The sequence below is a fragment of the Eulemur rufifrons genome, chromosome 10, assembly GCF_041146395.1.
Source record: "Eulemur rufifrons isolate Redbay chromosome 10, OSU_ERuf_1, whole genome shotgun sequence".
NCBI lineage: Eukaryota > Metazoa > Chordata > Mammalia > Primates > Lemuridae > Eulemur > Eulemur rufifrons.
In genome coordinates, this window is record NC_090992.1 from 34111739 (window position 1) to 34124693 (window position 12955).

Genomic DNA, 12955 nt, shown 5'->3' on the forward strand with positions numbered 1-12955 from the left:
GTGTTGTTTTGGGGTCCCATGACCGGCTCTAGTCCCTCAGGAGAAGCATTTGAATGCCCCGGGTGGTGGGTGGGGCCCTGGAACTTCCAGATGAATCCTTATTCTCTGCCACAGCAGAGGTGGGTGAGGGAGTGGGGCTGGGTAGGGCTTTGCTGGGTGAGCCTGCCCTCAAGCTCCACAAAAGCTCGTAAGGTAGCTGTTTTTACAGGGGTCAAAGGTCTGCTCCTAGCTCCTGGGCAAAGCTGCCAGGGAGAGGCTGAAGTGGCCTCACCCAACCAGAAAGTCTGCTTGTGCAGGAGGGGCCATCTGAGATTCACAATCTGGCAGTCTGCAGTGGGCCTCGCTCCTCTCCTGCCTGCTTTGTTCCATGGTTCCCCCGTATGCCCCCCAAACATGTGCTGGCAGGCAGGAGCGCAAGCCAGTCCAGCTCCCCCATGACTGTGCTGCAGGCTGGGAGGTTCCCCGCCCAGCATCCCAGCCTGAGCTGAGAGTGAGGCCCTTCCACTGGGGATGTCCCTCCATATTGGGGCATGCCCCACTCTGATGGAGCAACTTGGCAAGCAGCACTAGGGAGGGCCAGTGAGCAGGGAGCTCACAGACTGAGCACCCCTCAGTCTGCTGTAAGACCCCAAGAGGAAAGGCCTGAGCCCTATTCTCTGTGGAAGCCTCCGTGTGTCTCAATTATCTCTCTCAGCAGCCATGGGAGAAGAGGGGAAGGGGAAGAAAAGACCACTGTGGTGGTCTCCAACCCTCTCTCTGGGAGGCAGTCTGCCCAGAATGTCCAGCCTCTAGTGTCACACAGATCACCCAGGACCCACTGGACTCCTGTGGCTCCTGCAGTCTGGACCAGAGTTGAGAACAAGCAAGATGAAACTTGAGGAGAACAAAGGCACACAGTGGGTAGAGAAGCAATATGGCACCTGCTGTCCCAGCTGGGGTCTGTGGGATGGGAAGCACCCCAGGGGACTGGGAGCCTGGTGTTCTGTCCACAAGAAGCTCCCAGCTCACTGGTGGCGGCAACCTCTGGGCTCGTGTGGGCAACAAGTCTCTCCAGCAGCTCCAGAACCCACCGACTGTCAGAGATGCGGGGGAGGGAGAAGCAAACCTCTCCACCTACCCTTCTCTCTGACTCCAAGCCTCTTGGGGATTGATCTTTGCCGATACCTTGCTCCTTCTTGTTCTGCACCTCAGCTTCTTCCCGTGGAGTCTCCAGATGGTTCTGGCACCCTTCCTTCAGACTCACATCCAATCTGTGTTTTTTCTCTGTCATCTAAAACTTCTTGCTGACACGCTCTGGCAGCTGGTGTCTCGGGTCAGCTGTCTTGCCTCAAAAATGGATTCTCTTTGACAATTGCAAGCGTTCAGCACAATGGCTGGACAACGATGAAGTGCTGAAACACAGCCCAGAACCAAATATTCATCAAAAAAAGCTAATGGTGTCTGTGTGGTGGTCCAGCACTGGTATTAACCACTACAGCTTCATGAAACCTGGTCAGTGAATTACATTGGATGTCTGCTGCAACAGATTGGACGAAATGATGAGAATGCTTGCGGTTAAGCAGCCGAGATTGGTCAATAGAGACAGGCCAATTCTCTTACAAAACAATGCTCATCCACATGTCACACAAACAACGCTGCTCAAACTACAGCAGCTGGACCTGGAAACTCTGTCATGCACCGTATTCACCAGACCTTGCACCAACCGTCTACCACTTCTTCCAGGCTTTGGACCACTTCTTGCAAGGAAAACTATTCAATTCTCAACAAGCTTTGGAAAACGCCTTTCACAATTTCATCGCCACTCACTCTCCAGGCTTCACTACTGGCATTAACAAGCTACCATTGAGATGGCAAAACTGTGTTGCTAGTTTAGGCGCGTACTTTGATTAATTGTACTGCTCTTGTCTGAGATGTAATAAACTACACTTTTGATTCAAAATCGGACATTTCATATTTAATGACCTACTATTAAAAGAATACAAAACAGATTCTTACTTGGAAAATATTGTGCTGAGCTGTTGAGGGCAGTGTTACTGGTTCTGCATTTGGCGGGCAATGTTTACATGATGTTTTAAAAATTTAATTCCGTGAGGCAAAGTATATTAGACTGGGAGTTTAGAAAACTAGGTCTGGCCCCAGGTCTGTAGCTAACTTTTGATTCAGTAATTCCCAAGTGAGGTCTGATGCATAGGTTTATATGTGTTTTATTTCTATATTTGTCTTTCAACAGCTTCATGTATTTTAGAGTACATTGGAAGCAGAAACCACTGGTGTAGCTTACTCGTATTTAAAAAATAATGACAACTAAGTTGTATTGATTCGGTTATTCATTTCCTTATTCTAAAGTTTTTTGAGTACCTACTATATTTCAGGGGAATAAAAGTTAATAAATTAGTCTGTGTCACCAGTATATTCCTACAGTTTGTGAAATACAGCATGGTATGTAAAAGGCCCTAAGGGCAGGAGACACTGCGTCAGATCCCATTCTCTGTTACTGACTGTATGATCCTGGGCATGTTACTCAGTCCCCCCACGTGTAAAGTGGGATAATATGAGTGCCTGGATTCGGTAGGACTTTGATGAATCTTAGCTGTAGCCACACTTCCTTTGACTGTGGATTTAAGACAAATAGAAATTTTAAAACTGAAAGTCAGAAATGGATCCTTGAAAGAAGCTTGTAGAAATGGAGTATTATAGGAAAAGAATAGTCCTTTTTGAAGGGACTTAGACTGCAAACCTACACGTTCAGTTTCAGAAAGGAGAGTCTCCTTAGCACGCTGCCTAACCAGGGATGTGGATGCATGTGCGTTTGCGTGATTTTGAATAGAAGCCCTGTGTCTTGGGATATTTATAGAATTCAAAGCATTTCCATAGACGTCATCTTTTTTTTTTTTTTTCCCCCCCTCAGATAGATAAAAGCCCAGAAGGACAATTCACTCAGCTAATGACATTGCCCAAAACCTTACAGCAACAGATAAATCATATCATGGACCCTCCTGGGAAAAACAGAGATGTGGAAGAAACTCTATTCCAAGTTGCTCATGACCCGGACTGCGGAGATGCAGTGCGACTGGGTATGTGTGTGAGTTTGACTTTGAGGAAGTGCTGTCTATGGGGAGGAGCAGACTTCGTTTGGACCGAGATGAATATTATTTCTTCCTTCTTGCCTAGCGAGATTGAGGGAGAGAGAGTGCTTTTGGAAGAAGAAAGCACTAAAAATGTGGGGTTTTTCCAAATCTAAATTTGTACTTGTTTGAAGTACAGTAGTGGAAATACTTCTGTTTTCAGATTCCTGGATCCTAAGTCACTGTCAAAGGGAGAAACAATGTTTCTTTTGGTTCTAAGAGCATAACTTCTAGAAGTTATTTAAAAGATGTGTCTGTGTTCTTTGTGGAGGTCTGAGAAAGAGAGTGGTGGCATTTTTAATGCTTCTGTAACCTCGAGAACACAGCTTCCATCAGCCAGCCCCACTGGGCGTGCCTCTCTCGGCCTTCGGCAAGTTCCCTCTGACCCAGCCGGGGCTCCACCGTGGTTTGCCCAGCACCTCCCCAGTGTTTCTCACAAAACTGGACTTGATCTTCATAGACCCACTTCCCTTGGAGGTGCTAAAGGTAATTTATGAGGTCAGGCAGTAAAGAATGAATTATGAAATTGAGAATGACTCCCTCTCCCAAGTGAGTATATTCTCCTGTTTTCATTTAGTAAATATTTACTGAGCTCCGCCAGGGTGCCAGCCACCGTGCTAGATACGATGTGACAGTTTTGAACATTAAACTGCCGTTGAACATTAGCCATAATAAGCCGCTGGCCTCTCACTCCCTCACCGACCTGCACAGGTTTTCAGAGCATATGTTTAGGTCACCAGCTTCCTATTCTGAAGATAGACCTGTAGGAGACACGCCGTTGGGAGGTGGTGGTTGGTTTTCACCTGAGCCTGGCAACAGCGTGCTCTCTGCTATCTTCTAGAGGAGATGAAAGACTCGAACCATTGCTCCTCACGGGGGAATCCTGTGTGTGCCTTTTCAGAATGAAAGTTTTTCTCATAGATAAAAACATTTGGTTTTTTATCTTTTCACATCTTAAAATTGAAAACCAGAAGTCTTAAGCAGATTTAAAGTCATAAAATGGCCTTTGAGGGTTGCCTAGCCCCATGCTCCTTATTTTAAGGGAAGGAGGCCCAGGCCCAGAGCGGCTCATGCATTTGCTTGTGCTCACACAGCCGAGCGGCGCCACAGCTGGCCGCGCCAGGCTCCTGGCCCTCAGTCCTGACACCGTTTTCGCCGTCACTGTGTGACACCAAGGCAGAGACAGATTTGCTGGTTTTATTGGCTGACTGGAAAGAATATTTAGTTTCAGATTTTGAAACTCTTAAGATGACTAACATCTGTTTTGGGTTTTTTGGTATCCTTTTTGTTTTTTGTTTTTTTTTTTTTCTCACAGGGCTTTCTGCAATCGTGAGACGTTCTAGTATAAGACAGAGTACCAAAGGCATTTTTACTGCTGGTAAGAACTCTAGAAATTATCCATGCGTAATGTACCTGCTGGATTGACTTGTTTGATGCTCTTGGTTAAACTGTGAGGCTTTATGTGTATCTTTTAAGTACTTGTGAAATGCTGAGTTTTAACAGTCATAAACTAAGATATGGCAATAATATACGAACAGGCATAACAGCAGCATAATCTGTTGGTCTAACAAAATCAGACCCTCGAGGTACTGTTGGAAGTCTTTACTGCTTCTATAAACTTTCTCAATAACTCCTTGTGTGCTGAGTTTTTTCCTCCTATTTTTACATTTAGCAAATGCAAAGCATTGCAAAAACACATTACCTGGGCTCCCTTCCCTCTTCCCCTTCTTCAGACAGCTACTTCCAGCTCTCTTAGTGAGAGTTATTTGGTTTTGCTGCCATTTCTTTAAATAATTTTTTAATGTTCCTTCTCTACTTTTCAACTTTAGGCACCATCTGTTGGCTTCTCCCTATCGGGGGTTAGAATTCAACTCTTGTTCCCACCATCACCCCATATCCTCACCCTCCCATCCCTCCATCTTCCTGTATAGTTTCTCCCCATTCTTTCCAACAGTGGATGTCCTTAAGCAGTTGACTTTGCTAGTTCTGTCTTCCTTCATGTAACCATCTGTTGCGCATCTCTCATGTGCTGGCCACTCCGGATGCAGAGGTGAACAAAATGCCATCCTGCCTTCCGGGGACTTACAGTCTAGAAGGGGAGACAAATGTGCTAACGGAAACTTTCAATACAGGCGGAGAAATGGCACAGAGGTAACCCCAAAAAAGGCGTGACCTTTCAACCCGACTCTGATCCCTAGGTTAGGGAGCTGGTGTGGTCACACCGCTTAATGTCCTCAGCCCAGCTGCTTGGATACCCATCTGAGCATTTGGCCCCTAAGGACACAGTGTTGCCCTCCTGAATCTTTGGAAAGATTTAACAAAGATTCAGTAGCATTTATGCCACATCTACTGAAGTAAAAGCTTTCCTACCACTCAGGGGGTGCATGGCTTTGCAATTCTAATTAAGATATTCGTTTAATCTGTGTTTCTGCTGGTTTATCCTGGCAAGACTGAAGATGAGGTGCTTTTGTTTGCTTGTGTGATTCAGGCTGTTAATCTGTGGTTTCCATGATTGCCTCTCCCTTGCCATGGTCCTCCTCGGGTGAAGCTTGATGATTGTTTGTTTTGTTTTGTTTTGTTTAAGATTTTTGGCTTCCCATGCTATAAGGAATTGTTAGAATTATTGTTAATTTTAGTTGTAATAATGGTGTCATTATGGGTTTTTTTAAATCCCTTTTCTTTTAGACATACATACTAAAATATTTCCAGATGAAATGATATGATGTCCAGGATTTGCTTCAAAATAAAACATGGTGAAGGGAAGTGTGTGAGGGGTTCATGGCACAAGATTGGCCATGAGCTGAACAACTGTTGAAGCTGGGTGAAGATACGTGGGGATATTTTATGCTCTTCTGCTTTTTATAAGTCTGAATTTTTCTCTAATAAATGATTTTAAAAGATCCATCACCTCTCCACGCACACCTCCAACCTGCAGCGAGCCTCTGGTCCGCTGTCCGTGCGTTCTTTCCGTCCGCCAGCAGAGGGCAGTGGGTCCCAGAGGCCGCAGTGCAGGTCTCCGTGTGGCCCCGCGGTGCCCCCTGTTTGCTTCCCTTTGGCTTCTAACGATGCCACGCTGGATTGTGCGAGTCCACAGTGACAGAAACCGTGCAAAGTGACGCACACCCCTTCCAATTCTGTGACCTTATTTGCCTGGTGCTCTGGCACCTCTGTTGATGGTGGTCCTGGGCTGTGACAAAGGCCACCTAGCATAGTGCTGAGGTCAGGGGTTAGACTGGAGTTCAGATTACAACTTAGCCACTATGACTTGGGCAAGTTAACCTAATTTTTCTGAGTTTTAATTTCATAGGAAAATGATGCCTGCCTCACCAGATTGTGAAAATTTTATCTTAAGACATATAAAAGCACTGTGCCTGGTCTTTCCTCTTTTGGTCTCATTACCTAAAAGTTTCCTGACCTCTCTTTAACAGAAGCCTCTTTACACTGTCATATTCAAATGGCACTAGGCCCTTGCCCGGGTCTCCAGGGGCAGTGACCTAGCAGTGCTGGGCACTGAGTGGCTGGTTTACCTGTTTGTCTTTCTTCATGCTCACGGCGCCTTGTTCTTTACAAGTCCTTTCAGTTACGGCTGGTTTCTGTCTTTTGTTAGGTCCTTCTCTCTGAAATTTCCAAAATTCTGTCGCTGTTCAGTTTTTCAGCCAACTGACACACCACCTGCAGGATGAGAAAACTCCAGCGTATTTGGCTGGTCTGCATTCCTCCATAGCCGTGACCTCTCCTCCCCTGCGCAACCTCCTGCTCATAGCGCGTAAAGAGGAAGAGTGCATCTTCCCCTTGGCCAGCGAATTCCTTTTATAGTCACATTCAGTTAAGTTCAGGGAATCAGCTAACTGAAGGACCTCAGCTTAGAGTCAGAAGACGTGGGTTTGAGGTTCTAGTTATCCATTTCTTCACTCTTATAACTTTAGTGTATGATTTAATCTCTTCTGGGAAGTAGTGGGGATACTAATACCCAACTCACAAGGTGTTCTGAGACTTAAGCCAGAGGATCCAGCTTATTACCTATCAGGTGCCTTATAAACCTGGAGGAGTCTGGAGCTAAGTCTCCCTCTATTCCTAGAAAGATGGAAGCCGGCGTCTGTAACCAGCTCCGAGGATTGCCCTTCCTGGTGAAGTCTGTTGGATCACGTGTTCTCACGCAGTTGACACACTGCCTTTGTTAGTTCCCTTGAAGTCCCCTGACCATCACATTATATACCCATGTCCAAATGTGAGTAGAGAGTTGCTTCCAAAGCCAAACACTTATTTTTCTTTTCCTTTAGCCTGGGAGCTGATTATTTAGAAAATCATCTTGACTTCTCTTAAACTGGTATTGTTGGTAGAATAACATAGTTCTCATCAGGGTAGCAGGTGAGCCGGCGACGCCGCTGGTTCAGGGGTAGCCAAACACTGTATAGCCTCCTGAAGCTCGTCTGCTCCTCCTCTCGCGGAACGGCAGATGGCATCGCATCTCAGACTCGTACCAAAGACCAGCTAAGCAAACTGTCATATTCTGAGCAGTAGCCTTTTAGTATATAAAGTTTCTAACCTGATTGGAGAGAAGTAGAGCTGCCTGAGTACTCTGGTGTGGGAACAGGTAGGTGAGAAAGGGGGCAGTTTGGTGATGAGTGAGAGATAAGAGGGAGACAGACAAAGAAAGACCTTAAAAGCCAAGTGAAGGAATTCAGCATTTCTTTAGAAAGCAGAGGGAAGCCACTGTAGGATTGTAGAAAGACCACTGTAGCTAGAGAATAGAGAAATTGCAGGGAAATAAAGCTGTTGCTAGGGAGACCAATTAGAGGTGGTTGCAGCCAGCCAGGTAAGGAATTACAGCAGCCTGGACTCAACATCAGGCTGGACAGACAGAAGAGATCCCAGCATATTTAGAAGGAAATGACTGGGTCTTGGGGACAGAAGGAGATGGGAAGTGAAGAAGAGGAGTCAGAACTAACTCCCAGGTTTCTGGCTTGGGAAGCAGTGGAACCATTGCCTGAGGGGAGGGAGGTTAGATGAGGATAATGAGTTTAATTTTTGAAATCTTGCTTTATTTTTCCCTACCTGACTTTCTGGTCAATCAGAATTAACTCTGGGGGCAAATACCTATTTACCTCTCTAGCTTCAAAAGATTCAACTGAATTAACAAGACAGGTTTAGTCTTGTTCCTTAAAAGATTCTGGCATACCTCGGTTCATCCTTACCCGCTGGTGCCTGGAACACGACAGAATGGATTATTCATTACCTTCTGCTTCTAATTTCTTATAACTAAAGCATTTCCTCCAGTTTTTGGTACCTACGTATTTAAATAAGAACATGTAAAAATATTAAAGATTTTTCTGGTGATTTGCTTCTCACTTAAGCCTGAAGTTCTTAAAATAAGTTGTATTTCTGCTTCAGAAGAGATTTTCTTTGTAGATATGTCTAACCATAGTAGGAAATTAATTGGAAGAATGTTTGGGGGCTTACTAGTTTTATCTCTGAAAGGTCTGAAATACAAAATTATGGGACAATGGAAACATTTCACAGCCTAGTCAGATCTCGGTCTCCCATTGTTTCCTGGAGAATTTCTTCTGTCAGTGGACCCGGCTGTTGCAGGTCGCAGAGGAGTTTATAGTCTTACGTGTGCATCAGCTTTGCTGTAGCTCACGGGAAACACGCTGGAAATCAGCCAAAGAAAAAACTTAGGAGCCATATATTGAAGTGGATTTCTGTATGCTTCTAGAACAAAATTCTGGCTTTAGATGCTGATCAGAATTCATAATGACTAGCTTTAGGTAAATAAGGATCTCTCTAAAGAGGATGCATTTAAAGAGATGTTTCATCTTTATCTAGTGGGGAAGGGGCAAAAGATGATGATGTTGGTCAGACACAGAGTAAGGTTTCTCTCTTAGAAGGCTGTCTTCCCTAGCAGGGAACACATTCTAAAGGATTGTAGAGTGTGCAGAATTCCTAAATCACCATCCTTTTCTTTGGAAAGGAAGCAGAAATTAAGAATAAGCCTCATGTAAGCCAAGTAGAATTCTGTGGATTGTGCACTCTGAGGGCAGAGACCAGAGCTGTGGTCATACCAGTCTCCCCAAGAGTGAGCTCAGTGGCTTGCTTGTAGACACTTGTTCAGTGTGCAACTGAGCAAATGAAAGATTCTAAATCTTCTGGTAGTAGGAAATATCTCCATATATACAGAAAAGTGCACACAAATTGGTGACTTTTCATAAGGTGAATACCTCGTGGACCTAGTGGAGAAATACAGCCGTGCTTGTCCCTCCGGGCCCCCGCACCCACCGGGCACTGCTGCTCTGAGCAAGCGCTAGCCTGCCTCCCAGTGCCATGGTTCTTTTTTGCCCATTTTTGAACTCACATAAATATGTGCTCTTTTGTGTCTTTTACTCCTCATAACATCCTTGTAACATCAATGAGATTCATCATGTTGAGAATAGCAATAGTTCATTTATTCTCAGTGCGGCATTCTGTTATGTGAATTCCACAATGTGTACATGCTACTATTGATGGATTCTTGGGTTGTTTCTAGCTTGGGACTGTTCAAGTGGTGCTGCTATGAATATTTTTGTACCTATCTTTTAGTGAGCATAGGTGTGCATTTCTGTCAAGTATATACTTCAGGGGTAGAATTCCTGTATCATGAAGCATGCGAATGTTCAGCTTTAGTGGATGCTACCAACCAGTTGTCCACTTTACATTCTCACTAGCAAAGTTCCTCTTGCAGCACCTCCCTGGCCAGTACTTGCTATTATGTGTCTTTTCCATTTCAGGCACTCTGGTAGGAGAATAGTGGTATCATATTGGGGCTTTAATTTACATTTTCCTGATGACTAAGGAAGTTGAGCATTTTTCATTTGTTTGTTTATGTATCCTCTTTTGTGAAGTGTCTATTCTAGTCTTTTGCTCATTTTTCTATTGAGTTGTCTACCTTTTTCCTCCTGAATTCTCTATGTAGTCCGGATACAAGTCTTTTGTTGGATGTATGTAATACACAAATTCCCTACTCTAGGAGTTGTCATTTCACTCCCTTAGTGGTGTCTTCCGGTGAAAGAAGCTCTTAATTTTACATAGTCCAGTTTATCCATTTGTTTTTTATGGTTAGTAGTTTTTTGTGTCCTGTTTAAGAAAGTTTTGTCTATTTCAAATTCATGAAGTTTAAGCCCTCCACCTTAGTTGAAATTAGAATATTAAGGCAAAAAGGGCCCTTTGTTCTAATCTGTTGGTTCTTGACCTTTTGCAAATCTGGGATCCCTGTGACAATCGGAGTAAAACTGTGGCCCCTGTGCACGGAGGTGGACAGATGCACACATGCGGTTTCCTGCGGTTTCAGGGAGTTCACAGACTGACGTTCAGGCCTGGCTGTGGGCCCCTTGTTAGAGAACCCCTAATCTTATCTAACCCGGTCACTTCGTAGATGAAGAAGTTGAAGCCCCAGGAAGGGGAGTCACATTATCAGTTCATGGCCCTGTCTCTTTGACTCCTGTTGCAATAAAATTCCGTTGCAGTGTTTTGGAGAGTATGTTGCTGGCAGAGCCATCAAAAGGGGAGTGTTTTTAGTCAAGGGAGGTTTCCGTCCACTAGCACAAAAAAATGGCTACATGGTGACGCTCATCCAATTTATGTACTCACCTTAACTGTGTAAGCTCCAAGGGGTCTGTGACTCAGTTTTCTTAAGTTCTCATGGTTCGTGCATCTTCCTCTAGCATGACTCAGTGCCCTGGGCTTGCCGTACTGAACCTTACCATGTGCAGCTACCTATATTCTGCTTGGTCTCTTGCTTGGTTCTGGCTAGAATTTTCAAAAGCACCTTACATAATGAGTTTCCAGTCTCAGTGCTCAAGTGGGTGAGGTTTCCAGAGTGATTGCTCCAGGGAGAAAATTAAAAGGGACAGGGGCAGGGAAAGGAGCTCTGAGTTTCCCTACTAGGTTGTGTCGGTTTGCAAGTAGTTAGCCGGTAGACAAGCCGAGCCAGAGTGTGTGGAAGTGTTCATTAACGATGTTACTGCGGCCCCGCCACTGTCCACAGTCGCCTCTCCAAAGGCTCTAAGTGTACTAGGCAGTTTGCAGGTCACGAGGCCAGATATTTTCGAGAGATCACTCAAACCCCTGTGCTGGCCATGTCCAGAAGGAATCATGTGACCTCGTCGGCGTGCGTACCAAAGTGCATTGCCAGAGGTGTGCGTCTCAGACTCACGGCGCAGAGCGCGGCTCGAGTCTCACAGGGAAGAGGACTGTTCAGATCTTTGGGCCACACCCTGAAACGCAGACTAAATGATCTCACCCTCAATACAAAGGAAGTCAAATCCATAATAACATCCACAAACAGGATCCTATTAAATCTCACAAACAAATAACATCCCGTTTATTTTATCTCATTTTACTTTTTTCTCCTAAGCCCCCAGAGAGCCTCTTCTCTGGTTTCATCATGCTCTCATGACTGAGTAGTTGGGGAACGAGAGGGCCGGCTATCTGAATGACGTGCGTTTCTCCCATCATTTCAAAAGTGTTTACTGAGCACCTACCATGTACTGGGGATACAGAGGGGAATAGGGCAAGGTCCCTGCCCTCAAGGAGCTCCCCGTCTAGGCAGAGGGACAGGTGAGTCAGCTGACAAGTACTGTACAGTGTATCAGGTGAGCACAGGTGCTCTGAGACCAGCCTGGGAGTCCAGGAAGGCACTTCCTAGAGAGGAAATCTTCAAGGGGATTCCGAGTCTACTAGGCAGAAGGTGATGGGAACGGCATTGGCCGTAGGCAGACCAGTGGCATCCACGGCGGCATGGAAGCAGTGAGCTGGGTGGTTGGGATCCAGGCGCTGGGAGAGAGGGTGGGGGCCAAGCATGCCCAGTGGCATACACAGTCTTGTTTTTGTCCTACCTTCCTCCTTCTTAAAAAGAGCTACTAAATTCAAAGGCTGCCACTACGCTCGTAACTCAAAAGGTTCACTTACGCCAGTTTCTTAGGTACCGTTGGCATCACTATCACGAAATCAGAAGGTGCCTACACCAGAATCTTTCCCCCCACAGTGATCACAGTGACCTTTAATCACCTCCCACTCCCTGGGCTCCTCCAAAGACAAGGCTTTGGCCAGAACATCACCGAAACGCTGAGCATCCACTCAACAAGCCTCCGTTTTCTCACCCTTTCTTCTCTTCTCTTTTTTAGGCATGAAGAAGTCAATGATTTATAGTTCACTAAAACTCCACAGAATGTGGAAAGGGTGGCTGAGGAAAACATCCTGATTTTGCTGCTTTTGTATATGATATGTATAGATGAATAAAGTATTTGATCATTTTTGACAAAACAGTGTTTGTTACTTTGACTCATTGCTTGAATTGAAGATACCCCGGTTTGTATAATACTTGATATTTGAAGTATCAAGACATTTACCCCCGTGGGACCCAGATATATATTAGAGGGCTAGCATGAGAAGAAGAGAGTCCTCTCCATGTCCAAAACCCTGTGGATCCTGCGGAGCAGCGTCACGTGTGGCCTGCGTTCTGCAGGTACGCGAGCAGCTCTAGACGTGCTTGTGACCGTGTGGCCCGGGAGGATTACAGGCCGGGACCGTGGCTCTGTCTGTCTGCATCGCTGTGTCCCTAGTTGCCGTCCCGTTCACTTGGTGCTTTTCCAGAAAGGGCTTGCAAGTGCCCTGTGCACATTGTCCTGGCTCTAGGCTTTTTACATTTCTCTTTGTTCTCCACGAAGGTACAGGGCACGGTGACTTTGGGGAGAGGAGCCCAGTACCGACACCTTGCAGGGACTTCCCTATTGTAACAGGACACGTTTGGGCAACAGGAAACCCACCGCAGAGCGCCTTGGACGACAGAGGACAGA

General features: G+C 45.6%; 1 protein-coding gene across 4 annotated transcripts in view; it reads left to right on the plus strand.

Annotated features, from left to right (window-relative positions):
* Positions 1–12422, plus strand: part of TAMM41 (TAM41 mitochondrial translocator assembly and maintenance homolog) — a 51482-nt gene extending 39060 nt beyond the window's left edge. For 2 of the 4 annotated variants that reach the window (XM_069484419.1, XM_069484417.1), the window contains 3 exons: positions 2909–3074; positions 4441–4503; positions 12284–12422. In XM_069484419.1, coding sequence (XP_069340520.1) covers positions 2909–3074; positions 4441–4503; positions 12284–12360 — 306 coding nt within the window. In that variant the 3' untranslated portion in view covers positions 12361–12422. The remainder of the gene's footprint in view (positions 1–2908; positions 3075–4440; positions 4504–12283) is intronic. The other 2 variants (XM_069484420.1, XM_069484418.1) reach the window with 2 other exon arrangements.
* The last annotated feature ends 533 nt before the right edge of the window (positions 12423–12955 follow it).